The sequence below is a fragment of the Citrus sinensis genome, chromosome 3 (genome assembly GCF_022201045.2).
Source record: "Citrus sinensis cultivar Valencia sweet orange chromosome 3, DVS_A1.0, whole genome shotgun sequence".
NCBI classification, from domain to species: Eukaryota; Viridiplantae; Streptophyta; class Magnoliopsida; order Sapindales; family Rutaceae; genus Citrus; species Citrus sinensis.
In genome coordinates this window covers 16,986,560-17,002,307 of record NC_068558.1, presented here as the reverse complement: position 1 = coordinate 17,002,307, position 15,748 = coordinate 16,986,560, and the positions used below count along the sequence as shown (strand labels likewise).

At 35.1% G+C, this 15,748-nt stretch overlaps 1 protein-coding gene and 1 pseudogene across 1 annotated transcript; both read right to left on the bottom strand.

Annotated features, from left to right (window-relative positions):
• Positions 1–6,249: 6,249 nt before the first annotated feature.
• Positions 6,250–10,043, bottom strand: LOC102616295 (elongation factor 2-like). Its single transcript, XM_006477989.4, has 3 exons — positions 9,878–10,043; positions 9,250–9,381; positions 6,250–8,863 (listed from the first exon to the last, which is right to left on the bottom strand). The coding sequence occupies exons 2-3, from the start codon at positions 9,338–9,340 to the stop codon at positions 6,423–6,425; spliced, it is 2,532 nt and encodes an 843-aa protein (XP_006478052.2). The 5' UTR covers positions 9,341–9,381; positions 9,878–10,043; the 3' UTR covers positions 6,250–6,422.
• Positions 10,044–12,389: 2,346 nt separating this feature from the next.
• On the bottom strand, positions 12,390–14,646 carry LOC127900939 (thiamine thiazole synthase, chloroplastic-like; annotated as a pseudogene).
• Between the last annotated feature and the right edge of the window lie 1,102 nt (positions 14,647–15,748).

Genomic DNA, 15,748 nt, shown 5'->3' with positions numbered 1-15,748 from the left:
AAAACCACTAAAAAATAATTTATTTCTCTCATCAACAGACTATACCAGTCTCCAAAATATGTTAAAGGATTCCATCACCAACAAATCACCAATATTTTACTTGTTTAAAGAAATAAGTAAATTCCAAACTATCAAGTTGTATGTCGCCAAACCAGCAACACAAATAACAAATAACAAACATTTAAATTTGTACCGAGAGGAAAAAAAATTAGTATGAGTTAATTGAATTGAAAAATAAAACTAAGTAAAATGGCACTATAATTTAATTACAGTCTCATGTGCATTTCTGCAGTTTATAGTTGGTGACAGTACTAAATTGACTGAATTTCATCAATCTATACATCTGGCAGTCGCCCATATACACAAAAATAACAACTACACTAATAATGTGCCATGATAGCTGAGTTATACTTTATACATGGCAGTGTCACTATAATGTGAGTTTGTTAGTATCACATTTATACAAAATATACAAAAACTCAATCTTGTGCCTATGACTAAATACAAAAAGATGATACGACATCTTAATTTGCTGGCATCCTCTCAAGAGAATCTTCTATTGCCGTCACCTGCTCAATGTGAACCTCATCATTTAAATCAAAGAGAGCAAACTCATTCTCGTCTGCTAAGTCAAACCAGTCAATTTCTACTGCAGGTTCTAGTGAAACAACAAACGATTCAACTGGCCTTTCGCTCCTATCATATGTGAATATGCACACGCTAATAAGTGAAAGCAAAGTAATAATTAAGAATAATAATAATAATGACATTACTAAACAACAACAACAAAAATTACAATAATAAAGAAAAATAATAATAGTAGTAATACATTTTAATAAAAATATTAATAATAATTGTGATAATAATAATGTATGTATATATTTTAATTACATATATGTGTGTGTGTGTTTACTATTTTATTTTGAATTAATATTAAGCACAAATTGTGTTTTTCGTATGACATGCCTATCGCACGGGAGACAAAACCCATTGTCCAAAAACACAGAATGTGTGTACATATGACAAGAGCATGTCGCCGCCCAAAACACAAAAACAGTGTTTTTGGGCGACAGGGGTTGTTGCCCGTGCAATAGGATTTTGTCGCCCAAAAACACAAAAGCTGAATTCAGGCGACATAAGCTTGTCGCACGGACAACGTTGTCGCCCAAAAACACGAAAAATGTGTTCATGCGACGTGAGCTTGTCGCACGGGGGACAGACTTATCGCTCAAAACCGCAGGAACTGTGTTTGTGCGATAGACGTACAAAAACACTGCAAATTCATAAATAGATCAACTTTAGCCAACTTTGGCTAGAAAAATAAAAATTACAGTTAAGACTACTTCTATTTTATATACCCATTTGCATAAGAATAACAAAGTATTGGCTTTATATGCCTTATTACACTATGTATAGTGTAAATCACAAACATAAAATAACCAGTAATAATTTTTTTTCAACTCATGACCACATATGGCTGAACTCATTCTCCTTTTAATTAATTTTTCTACTACCAACCCATGAACAAGATAAATCAAACACAACCAACAACCACTTATAAAATCTCCAAAAACAAAAAAAAAATCAAAGATATTTAAAAATTTTAGACTTTGATAAAGTAACTAATCTCTTACAAACTTCAATACCAGTGGCATATCCCGGCCGCCGTCGATCGTCATCAGTTGGTGGCCTTCTCCGACCACCTATGTTTTGTATTATTCGCGGGTTATATATGTTCTTTGTGTTTATTTCATTTTGTTCCAGCAACTGAGAATAGGGAAGTGGAGTGCAAAATGCTTTGATTGTTAATGTGAGAAAAAGAAATCTTCATTGCTTTTTTGTGTTGGAGAAAGAGAAATTTATTCTTTTACACATTAGATATTGTGTGTAATTGGATAATATAATGATCCAATGGATTTCAAACCCTTTTTTTATGTTACTTGATTTTTTTAGATTTTTAGCATATCTTTTATATTTTTACCTTCAAACACTAACGTTATACGTGTATGTATACTAACAGCAGGGGAGGTAAGTGAGAATATAATCAATCTCGCCATCTAACTGAAATTATATCAAACCTCAGGGGAGGTTTCTAAAAATATCCATGGATTCAATCCACAGAGGGGGTCAATCCATGTTGTTTGGACTTTTATGACTGGTAACAATTTGTTGAAATATGTATTTTTAATGTAAATAAATTAAAATAAAATTTATAAAATAAATAATATTTTAAAATAATAATAATAACAATTAAAAAAGACAAGTAAAGTAAAAATAGAAAAATATTTTTTATTATAAATATTTTGAAAAATAAAATAAAATGAGTGTTAACAAAAAGACAAAAGTTTAATTTATTTTCTATAAAATTTGTCTCATATTTAACATTTCAAGTTTCATGTTTAATGTTCAATATTTCATTTAATTATTTTCTAAATACTCTAAAGTTTTTCTTTTTTTCTCCCATTTCATGTTTATGTTCATGTTTCAAGTTTCGAGTTTCATGTTTGATGTTTTATATTCACTGTTACAGAAGTACTCATATTTTATATTCATTGTTGCATATTTTAAGTAATGTGTTTCATATTTATTGTTCAATGTTTCATGTAATTATTTTCGAAACACCCCAAAATTTTTCTTTTTTCCCCTCATTTCGTGTTTTATGTTCATGTTTCATGTTTTATATTTACTGTTACAGAGGTAATCATATTTTATTTTCATTGTTACATATTTTAAGTAATGTGTTATTGTTCAACGTGTTATGTAATTATTTTCTAAACACCCAAAAAAAAAAAATTTTGCCCTCATTTCATGTTTACGTTTATGTTTCATGTTGCAAATTCAAAGTTTCATATTTGATATTTTATGTTCACTGTTATAGAGGTACTCATATTTTATGCTCATTGTTACATATTTTAAGTAATGTGTTTCATATTTATTGTTCAATGTTTCATGTAATTATTTTCCAAACACCCCGAAATTTTTCTTTTTTCCCCCCGTTTCATGTTTACGTTCATGTTTTAGGTTTCAAGTTCCGAGTTTCATATTTGATGTTTTATATTCATTGTTACAGAACTACTCATATTTTATGTGAAATACAAGTGTGCAACCCAAGAGGGGGGTGAATTGGTATTTTAAAAATTATCCTAACAAAACCACACAACAATCAAATCTAACGCCTTAATAAATTCAAAAGCAATAAGTTCGATAAAAGCACAATAACAAATGAGTAAGAGAGAAGAGAAACAAACACACAAATTTTTACGTAGTTCGGCAATCCCCGCCTACGTTCATGCCTCAAAGCAATCCAAGCTTGAGGATTTCACTATCTAAGCCTTCCAAGCCTTCAAAAGTTTACAATTGACTTCAAGGTGTCAATGAACCTTTACAATAGACTTCAAGGTGTCAATGAACCTTTATAATAAAGAGATTATCTCACAATCTCTTCACTCAAGCGTCTCACATACTTAAACACTCACAATTAAGATGAGGAATTAAAGATTACAATAAAAACTCTCTTAAAGAGTAGATATACAAATTGAAGAACAAAAGATGATTCAAGATTTTATGATTTACGAAATGAGAGCTCAATGAACGTTGTGTGCTTTTTTATTTTGCTTGCAAGAGTGCTTAAAAATGAATTGGATTTGAGTTTATATAGTTTGAGCTAAAAAACTAGCCGTTATGCACATTTTGGTGATAACCGGCTTACCGTTTATGGAATCCGATTAGCCACTTTTATGTTACCGTTAAGGCAAAAATTTGAATTTCAGAATATCTGGCATGCCGCTTTTCATATCCGGTTAGCCGCTTTCGAAATCCGGATAGCCGCTTGCGAAATTCGGATAGCCGTTTATGCTCTATAAGCTTACTGCCCAAAATCCAGATTGCCGTTTACCATATCCGGTTAGCCGCTTGCTACAGTAACCGATACAATGCACTATTTTCTAAAATTATAGTTTGACCTCAAAATTTTATAAAATTCTATTATGGCCCAAAATATTATATCATTTTGTAAATAGGTCCAATTTCAGAATCTCTAAATAATGCTTGCTATTTCCAAAACTTATTGAAATTATGATATGGCCCAAAATGTTATGAAACTTTTCTAATAAGTCCTCCAAAATTTCGAGCAATACTTGTTGATTTCAAAGTTTTCAAAACTCTTTCAATTAAATCGTAAACTTGAAAAACAACTAATTTCATAAAATCATTTTTCCATTAAATATAAAACCTTTATAATGTGAAAATAATGATTTATTTAAAATATATAAAAAATAATTTGAGTTTAAAAGATTAATCATTCTTAATCTTGTTTGTTATCATCAAAATCAACATTATGGAAACATATATGTTAACAGAACTACTCATATTTTATGTTCATTATTACGTATTTTAAGTAATGTGCTTCATATTTATTGTTCAATATTTCATGTAATTATTTTCCAAACACCCCAAAAATTTTCTTTTTTGCCTTTGTTTCATGTTTATGTTCAAATTTTATATTACGAGTTCAGAGTAACTTTTTTTTATGTTTGTTGTTTATTGTTTCATAATTTATGACGAGCAAATTTCATTTTATTCATGAATAATTTCTTCCAGAAGTAGTGAAGCCAATGTTAGTAACAATTATGGTCGTGATAGTTCTAAGTTAGCTCGCTCAAGTGAACAATTTTCATTCAACACTAGTGAAGCATCATATGAACTTGAAACCCAAAATGAATGTGGGAGTAGTTCTCAAGTGTTCTCAGAATCCATTAATTAGTTTTCGGAATAATTCATCAATGTCATCATCACTAGGATGGGATACATTTAGATTTCTTCCATATCCCAAAATGCACTCTAATTGGTGGCCTCGTGACAATTCATTTGACTAATAGGAAGATGTAAATATTAATTGTATTTGACTTTGCAAGAGCCGTGCTTTAATTAAAGGTTTTGTTAGTGTGTTACTATTTTGTTTATACACTTATGATATGGAATTTATATTTGCCTTAACTTGTCTGATTTCTTGTCTTTGATGATTGTGTGATATATACTCGAGTTTAACATATTATATGCTTAAAATTTTGTTTTTGGATGTTCATCATCATGTCTCATGCATAAAAAAAATTGCATTTGAAATTTTTCGGAATCACAAAATGGTCTTGCAATTGATCAAATTTTGGTCGAAACACAAATGGTCCAAATTTTAGGGGAACCGGCTAACCGCTTTCTTTAAAAGGCTTCAAGCGGCTGACCGCTTAGTTTGTAGAACTGAAGCAGTTAACCGCTTGGTTCAAGTGGCTAGCCAACTTCGTATATTGTAGGGCTTGTTCATCATCTTTGTCACTCATTCTCTCTCTCTCTCTCTCTCTCTCTCTCCACTGTTTCGTTTCCATCACTTCTCTCTCTAAAATTCTTCATTTTCCACTCAATTTCTTGCCAAAGCGAGTCTCTAGAACCATTTTTCATTTATTAACCTCACATATTCACTCCAAAAACACTATTTCTTTGTTTATTTTCAAAATTCTCAAATCTCTAAACCTAGTTTACCTGTTTCACATACCCTCGCTTTTGAGTCAATTTTTGCTCATTCTTGACCAAATATTGTGTGCGCATTATATTTCTACAGTATATCATTAACAAATCGTTTTCCCCAAGTACAACAAATTATAAACCTAATAACATTAACAATTATAAGACTAAGTTTAAAGCTTAGCAACCTTGATGAGAATAGTGAAAGTGAGAGCCGGAAGTAGGAGCGAGAGTGAGAGCAAGGTAGACCGTGAGTATGAGTTGGAAGAAAGCGCAAGAGTAAGAGTAACAACTAGAGCGAGTGTGAGAGCGTGAGCGTGAGCGGGAGTGTGAGCCGAAATGGGAGAGTGAGCGAGAGTGAATGCAAGATAGTGTGGGGATTAAGAGGGAGAAAGATGAAGGTTTTCTTGTTCAATGTTCCAGAGGAAGAGATAGAGAGGGAGGGAGAAGATACTTTTTTTCTCTTTACAATTTCAACCTATTACCTTATTTTTTTTATTACTTTTATTCATTTTTTTAATTTGAATCCAACGACTCAAGGACAGTCCTTGCACAATACAGGGGATTTTATGCACTGCATGGTAGCTGAGGCCCTTACAAAGAATCAGCATTACAAAAAATATTATTTGCAATGGCAAAAAATAGGCTTCTAGATATACCTTTGTCATTATTGCGAGAACGCATAACATGAAAAGCAATCATAGTCAGTACTAACATTCATCACAAGTCATATCAGATCAGAAAGTGAATGGAATAACAGAATTTGAACGTCCAAACTTAAATAAACAGAGGCTACAACAACAAACTCAGATAAGTCAACATTGTTTCCTTCAAAGAAAAAAACAGAACAAAACCAAAGGCAGCAAAAAATGAATCTAGTCGCCAGCAATCGATAATGGCAAAAGCGCTTACAGCTTGTCTTCATATTCAGAGAGGGGGGTCATCTGTTCCTTCAAACCCTTCCTCTTCCTAATATCCAAAACAAGCTGTGAAGCCTGGGATCCCGGCTCCAATGGATCAGATGACATCATGTCCCAGTGATCAAACACACATTGAGGGAATGCCTGTCCAGAGGTTGCAGCTCTCAAAGTGCTGGAAAATCCAAAAGACTCAACGACCGGGAGGTATGCCTTGATGTTATAAAGTGGGGTACCAGGTCTCTGCATCTCCTCAAAAACGTGACCACGTTTCTGGTTAAGAACACTGTAAATACCACCAAGTGCCTGTTCAGGAGCTTGGATTTCCACCAAGTAGACAGGCTCAAGAAGCCTTGGTTTGGCTGTAAGCTGGGATGCATAAATGACCCTTCTAGCAGTTGGAATAACCTGGCCACCACCTCTGTGGATAGCATCGGCATGAAGAACCACATCACAAACTTCAAAGCAAATGCCCCTCATGTTTTCTTCAGCCAATGCACCTTCCTTTGATGCCCACTGGAACCCAGCAACAACTGAATCCTTAATTTCATTCAAGTACTGAACTCCCTTGCACATATCCACAACCATGTTAGGACCAATGGTCTCAGGACCAAAACACCAGATTTTCTTGGCAAGATCCTTGTCCCAACCAAATTCCTCAGACAGAATCTTAGAACGAACCTTAGGATCATCCCTTGGACCAATACGACCATCATCAATTGCCTCAGCAAGACCTTCCTCCAATGGCCGGGCTTCCATATAGAGACGATTGTGTTTGTTTGGAGACTTGCTCATAACAGTACGGCAGGACTTCTCAAGGACAGTCTCACGGAAGGACACAACAGGATCAGATTTGATAATCTCAGCACCACCCATGAAATCATCCTGCAAATCCTTCAAACAGATCTCAAGATGGAGTTCTCCTGCACCGGCAATGATATGCTCTCCAGATTCCTCCATGGAACAGACAACCATGGGATCTGACTTGGCCAACCGTTTAAGACCTTCAACAAGCTTAGGGAGATCAGATGCAACTTTGCACTGTACAGCCACACGAACCACAGGTGAGACGGAGAACTTCATAGCACGGATAGGATGGGCATCAACTTCCTTCTCGTTTGTCAAGGTAGCATTCTTGGTGATATACTGATCCAAACCAACCATGGCGACCGTATTGCCACAAGGCACATCCTCTACAGTTTCCTGCTTCTTTCCCATCCAAATAACAGTCCTTTGTACACTCTTCACATACAAGTCTTTCTTCTCACCAGGGACATAGTTAGGACCCATGATCCTGACCTTCAAACCAGTTGCAACCTTGCCAGAGAACACACGACCAAAAGCAAAGAATCTACCCTTATCCGACGCAGGAATCATCTTAGATACATAGAGCATGAGAGGGCCCTCGGGATCACAGTTCCTGATGGCATTAGCATAAGCATCATCAAGGGGACCCTCATACAAGTTCTCAACACGGTACTTTTGGGCCGTGGCAGGAGAGGGAAGGTGAAAGATCATCATTTCCAGAAGAGCACTACTTGCAGGGAGCCAGGTCTGCATCACACGCTTCATCAATGCCTTACCCATCAACTCCTTTTCTTCCGACTTCATCGTGACACCAAGCTTTTGTAACATAGGCCACAGCTTATCTTTCTCATCATTCATGCAAATGTTGATGATCTGCTTGATGGGTTCATAGCAGAACTGGACAAAACCACGCTTGCAAGTGGGAGAGCCAGTGTTCCTGCTGGTCCACTTCCTTGTAGCAGGGTCAAAGAAGTTCTCACCCCAGAGCCTCTCCATCATCTTTGACTCATCAACTCCGAACTTGGATGCATACATCTTAGCAAAATTTGTCAAGGTAAAAGCCCAACCATGCAAACCAGCAGAGAAAGCAACTGTTCCCTTTTCAGGGTAAACCTGAACATCGCCAAGGAGTGGATCTTCATAGGTAGCCATAATGACATTAGCATTCTCAATCACTTTCTGGAAAGTCTGGTAAGCCTCTTCACCGTCAACCTGAAGCTCAAGGAAGCACCTGTCCATCTTGTTCACAGTCAAGACTGGCCTAATCCTTTCACCCAGGGCTTGTCTAAGCACAGTTTCTGTTTGGACACAAACACCTTCAATGCAGTCTACGACCACAAGTGCACCATCAGTGATACGAAGGGCAGCTGTAACCTCAGATGAGAAATCGACGTGCCCAGGGGAATCAATAAGGTTGATGAGGTATTCATTCCCTTGACGCTCTCCCTTGAAGCTCTTCAAAGCCGCATCAGTCATCTCGTAGTAGAGAGATATACCAGTAGACTTGATTGTAATACCACGCTCAGCTTCATCCTGACGAGTATCTGTCATACGGACATCGCCAGCAACTTCTTGGGCGATAATACCAGCAGCAGCCACAAGAGAGTCGGTAAGGGTTGACTTCCCTGCAAAGTTGAACTGGGATCAGGTCCAGGACAAACACTAATAGTGGTAAAACAATAAGAACTCATTAATCAAACAGATTTAAACTAGAACAATGTGTCCACAATCTCCTCCCATCCACAGGATAAATTCTAATTCGAAGAAAATATAGGCACACAGAAACTCTCAGAACAGAAGAACATACAACCGCTTAGTGATCCCTACAAACAAAATCTTACAAACTGCAAAGAAACCCGACATAATAATGCATGAAGGGAACATATTTTATTAACCAACTCCATCTAACTAAAGTACCTAACATGAGCGAGTGAATAACAACATATAGGAGGACACTCTACATCAAAATTGGTAAACAAACAAGAAGCGCAATAAGAATTAAAAGCAATACCATGATCAACATGGGCAATAACAGACATATTGCGGATGTTATGTTTGAAGTCCATAATACGCCGGAGCTCTTCTGCTGTGAACTTCACCATCTTGACTGATTCTCAAATATTACCAACAACAACAGTATTTCCTGTCCACAAAAAAGCATACATAAATAAATAAAGAAGCAATAAATCAGACATTAATTTAATATCATCAACATAAAATGTCATGTGATTGAGATATTAACAAATTATACTGCAATTTGACATCAGATACATGCATTTTTTAACTTCAAATAATAATAATAATAACAACAACATTTTTTTAAGATTCAGCAGCGGATTCACTATAAAATTAAATTAAAAAAAAAAGAATAATGATCCAGGATACAACTCAAAGCATCAGTCGTAAGTAACTTAGAAGTAAGCTGTTACTAAAAATAAACACTGACAAACAACAAGTAATTGGAAAAAAATAAAATAAAGGTCAACGCTAAATCATTTCGTTATCCAGTAAGAAAACGATGACAAAATATGGAGGCTTGTTTGGCAGTGAAGGAAAAACGAATCTGACAGAAAAATGAAGAAACAGCGAACGTAAACGGAGGACAAATACAGATCAAGAAAGAGATAGAATATACGAACTTTCGAAGGCGGCGAGCGAGAGAGACTGCAAATGTCTCAATCCGTAAAAATAGAGAGAAAGGAGTGAACTTTACAACGTAGCTGCGTATATATAGCGTGTGTGTGACAAGACGAGAATATGGTGGCTGCGAGGCATATGCCGTTTTGAAACCCTTGTCCTCCACGTGTTTGCTCATGCATTGAATCATGATTCCTCCTCTTTTAGGGTTTTTATTTCTGCTTTGGGCTGGGCTGGTTCTTATTAAGCCCAATATTGGCCTCAGCACAACGGTCCCAAACAGACCCTCATAGTAGGAAATTGGGCTCTACGATAGTGCTAGGTAAAGCATGAATTTAATTTTTTAACCCTTTACTAACCTCTACGATGATAAATAATCATTAATTTTTTAATAAAGTTTGTATCTGAACAAGTAATCCAATTGATTTGATCTCTTCCAGTTGAAGCAAGAGTCAAAAGATCATAACTTAGGGGATACGTTTAATTTGAGTGTAAAGGGTGGGTTCGTAGTAAAAAAAAATGATATTAGTTAAGACTATGTTTTGAATTGGTGATATGGTTATACCGTAGGATGTTATTTTAGGATTTTAAAATTTTATTATTTAGGTCTTTTTAATATTTTTATTTTTAAATTTAAGTCAATTATGATATGTATTTTAATATTTTATTTTCATTATAATTGCGATTTAATATCTCTTTTAAGTTAATTTGGGGAAGTAAATTTACCTATTATAAATAGGGAGACCTTTTCATAACTTTCATAAATTCAATTGTTTAATAAAACCCCTCCTTATGATTCCCTTTGAAATTATCTATTAAAATCTCGTTTATAAAATCGTTTAGATTAAAGCATCATCTAATTGAATTTCAAACGTTATTAAAATCTCATTGAGTTATTTCATAAATAAATACTAGCTATATTAGAGCGTAACCTAATCACGTTTGCTTAATAAAATACTAGAACGATAACTAATGTTTATTATCTTATCAATCTGCTTTTGCTACGCGCTTCGTTGAGGTAAAATGAAATCATTAATAGATTTGAATGCATTTACAAGCTTGTAAGCTTAAAAGGAAATAATACATTCTGTGAATCTCATTGTCAGTGTCATGACAATACAGAATAAATAAAATAATTGAGCATTTTTAATCCAAATATTTTTTTTAAAGAATACTAATTTTGGGTTGTTCAATCAAGTAATGAAATTTCAATAGAATTCATAATTCTCTCAATGTTTTTTAAAAACTTTTTTGTCATTTGTTATTGTCTAAATATTAAAAAATTAAGACCTCTCTAAATAAAAAAGAAATTAGGAAGTTTCTAATTTTTTATTTCATATTGGGGTGGCTTTGTTTGAGCCCCACAAAATGAAAGTCTCATATACTACTATTCTCAGAGGGAAGTGCCCTTGGTTAACCTATCTCAATTTTCTTTCTTTCTTTTTGATTTTTTTAAATAATATATATAGATTTAAAATCATTTCACCTAAAACAACTCATTCTCCTTCTAATGTATGACATTTTTAGAAGATTTTAGACATTTATTATTCTAATCTTTGTTGTTTTTTTCTATTTTAATTATTGTGTAATTGGGTATGTGTTAAGTCTTTTTTTTCAATATAACTGTGATTTTAGTTTCTTTATTTGAGTTAATTTGGGGATGTAAGTTTACTTTTTCATAAATAGATAGGTATTGTCATTATTTTCTCAAGCTTTTGAATTAATCAAAATTATTCCTCTTTATTTACTCTATGGGTTCATTATCCTTAACTATATATTGTTGAGTATTATTGTAAAAAACTCATGTTGTTGAGTATGATGTCATGAGATGTTTTGTTTTTACCCGAAAATTGAAATCTCTCACACACTTTCTGTGGGTCTAATCTGTTCGAGTACCATCGGGATGACGATGAGCTGTAATATTCTAATAACATGAGAGCAAGTTCTTTTTCAAGTTAGGGGACTAATATAAGATGATTGCACATGATGAGTACGGTACATTTTCAAAGTTATAGTTCAATACACGTGTACTTTTAAAACATATGAGAAGAATCATACCCAATATAATATTCCCTTTCTTCCATGATTTTTTTTTTTGGGCAAGTTTAAGATATTTTCTTTTTTTATTATTTTTAGATTTTTTTTCGAGATATCGAATTTCCCACTTGTTTTTCTTATTTCATTTAAGAGAATTTCATTATATAGCACCATTTCAAATTTACCTATTTTGATAAATATAAAAAAAAATTCAAACCTTAGATTTGTTATATCATACTTTCATTAATAAGATTTTATTCAGACTTCTCAAAAACTTTGTTGTTGTTTTTTTTTTTTTTTTCTCTCAATGTTTTCGTTTCGTCACCTTCTCTATCCTTTCACGAATGCTTGTTTAATTTATGACAAAATTTGAAGTCAGTAAATAGCTATAGTTGCACTAAATAGCTGTAGCCTGTATAGGCGTAGTATAAGAAAAGGGCATAGGAAAAGCTAGCTAAGATTAACTAAGAAAAAGGATAACAAGAACTAGATACTGCGAATTTCACGACCAAAAACATCCAACAAAGTCTTAAACAAGATGAGAAGACAAGGACGATAGAAGGGAAACAGCCACCACCACCACAGCCACCGATGGCTGCCACAGAACTAATCTAAGCAACCACTAATTTGCATTTTATTTTGCATTGCGCTGCTGTTACTACAAATTAAGCATCAGCAATCTCAGCAGGACTGCTAGCTGCTAACACCAGCTCAGGGTGAATACTTCCCACATATGTTCCATCCATTGCATTGGGCTGCCCCAGTGACTTCAATGCCAGGTGGGCTGCCTTCTGTCCCGATATCATCATTGCTCCAAATGTTGGTCCCTGCATTTAGATTAACTATTACATCACTTATTGTCGAAACAAAAACACAATGGTTATGAACATACTTTTAACTATGACTCAGTTTTAGCAGTCTTAAATTGAATTTATAGAAATGTGTTTAAGGAACAATTGAGTTGCATTTTCAAAAAATTAAGTCGAAACAGAAACACAACAGTTACAAACAGACTCTAAACTATGAATCGATTTTAGCACTGTCAATTATAGCAGCAGCACAGAAAATCAAAGGCTCTCAAACTAAATGATGTAAATAAACATAATACCATTCTCGGAGCACCATCAATCTCAGCAACTTCCATGCCAGCAACAATCATCCCGGGAACAATTTCTCTAGTCAGCTTCACAATAGCATCCTCAGCAGTATTCATATCAAGAGCCTTCATTCCTGGCACGCTCTCAATCATTCCAATGCTCTTCAACCTCTCACTCCAGTGGCGCCAAATGGCCCATCATGGCCACAGGAGCTCACCACCACCTTAGCCTCCATCACATTAGGGTCCATGCAAGACTGAGAGTCATGATTCATCGACACCAAAGCCCAATTGGTCACTATGCCGCCAACTCTGTTGCCTTTCACAATCAGATCCTCAGCTGCCACAGCGTTGAAGAGCTTCACATTTGGGCGGGCCAAGAGCTTGCTCATGATGGTGGAAGTGAAGAGAGCAGCATGCTTGATGACAACATAGTTGTCTTGCTCATCGTAGTCAATGCCTAGCTCATCAAGAAAGAGGTGGGCTGGCTTGCGCACTACCTTTTATAATCAATCACAAGCAATTCATTTATTAGTATCAACTTCAGAGTTCATTCACATTCAATTGAAGTCAAGGAAGCTAAATTTTAACAAAAGCAGTAAAATCAAATTCTGACTTCTCATTAACCAATTAGTCCATAACATTCATGGCTCTCCATAAACCATAATATTTATTAGTCAAGATATTGATCAAATTTTAGCAGTACCATTGAGTAATTTATGACAAAAACAAAGATGGAATAAACTATTCCAACCCTAATATTTACAGGAAGAAATATGTAGGAGGTCAAAACGAAGAAATATATTATCTTGGGTCTGTAAGATAGTTAAAAATAAAAATTAAAAAAAAGGTCAAAAATATAAAATAAGTAAAGTCCCTGGAGAGAGAAATGAAATAAACAATTATAAAGTTAATTTTCTTGAGGGGCCAGACATAGAGGACCCAACATGAGAGAATAAACTACAAATGAATGATTTTCAATGCAGTAATTTCATGCTTATTTTATTAAAAATAATAAAATAAATTCCCTTCTAATCCAACAGCAAACGCGTTATCTACCATGGCAGAGAAGAGCTGGCCACCGAGCCAGACGCACCTCCAGGGCTAACAGATTGCTCGATGATAGCGACCTGAACGTTAGGGTTTTTGCTAATCTCGTAAGCACAAGAGAGGCCAGCAGAGCCAGCACCCACCACCACCACGTCTGTGTCTGCATGCGTGATCATGTCCGTCATGTACCTGCGTGTCGTTTCACGAGAGACAATGGATTCCTTGATGGCGTCGAACTTGAAAGCGTCCAAATCAGAAGGAGGAGATGAAGCAGAAGCAGACGCAGAAATGGACATGTCGTTTTTACGAGATGATGACGAATATTTGATGCTGGGTTTTTGATAAGGACGAAGCAGTGAAGAAGGTGGTGATGAAATGGGAATCCCGTTGCCATGAAAGCAAGAGTTGTTTCCAAAGGGCTTTGTTGCTGTTGCTAAAGAATAAGATAGAGATGAAGTCAAAGCCGGGGCTGCCATGTTTAATTATTTTTGCTGCTTCAAGGGTTTCACCGTTCGAGAAGAGTGGCAGAAAATTTCTCTGTGCTTGGGCCTTGGGGCGGAAGTTCTGAGGTAAATTTTTTCACTACTTACGAAAGGTGGCGCTCTTTGCTACTTTGCACCTAAAATCCATTTTTGAAGTTACCAAAATAACCCTAACGCAAAATTTTATTCTGTTATACCTTCTAATCTGTGAGCCACATGATATAAATCTAGGTTGATCAAATTTGGTTCGGTCTAAAATGAATTCGGAGTGAATATAGATTTAAATGAGCAAACTCAGAATAAATTTGGAGTAGATATAAATGTAACTTAAAATTTAGATCCATAAAATTTTATTTAATTTTTAAAAGTATTTAACTGTCAATTGTTTATTATTTTTATAGTCAAATTAAATTTATACATAACTTATTAAATTAGTGTCACACTTATAACATATCATATTTACTAGTTTTATATGAAATTCAAAGTTTTCTTCATAATTTTAATTGAGTGAATTATGCATTTCAGTTAATAGCAATATTTTTTTTTCTCAAATATTTGTTGCTCTATTATTTTTCTTCTAGTGTTTTAGAGTGTTTGTGGCTGATTTTGGGTTAATGAATAAAAAATCACAAAACCAAGTTAAGAACAATAAATTTATCTTTTGTCAGGGAGCGGGGTGCCTCGCTTGTTTGGCTCGTGCTGGCTGTTTAGGCTTTTTGTGGAGTGGAGGAGGATTGAGATGGCGGTGGATATGGAGGGAGTCTAACTTCAGGTGCGGAGGGCTGGTGAAACTCGTCTTAAACCTGCAAAACAACCAAAAAAGAGGTCAGAGGTGGAGCCGGGGGTGGCCGGCGACCACACTCCGATGCTCAAGTCAGAGTTGGGTTATCTTAGGTTAGAGAGCTTGCAAGCTCTGGGTAATGGAGGTTTTGAGGTTGAAGAAACCTTGATTTTTTCTGGTGTATCTGTGAACTTAATTGATAAAAATTAAACCTGAGTATTTATATAGAGTACCTCGGTCGCCGTGCCACCTGGCGCTATTTTAGTGGTGTTCCCTGCTGTCATATCAGGAATATTCTTATTTTTCATGCGTATGGCGGCTTAGGCGTTTAAAAAATATACGTGAAGAGCAAGTTTATGGCGTATTCACGTGCTAGGCGTAGTGGAGTGGTCCCGCGTACCTCTGCAATTCTGTTGTAATTTTACAG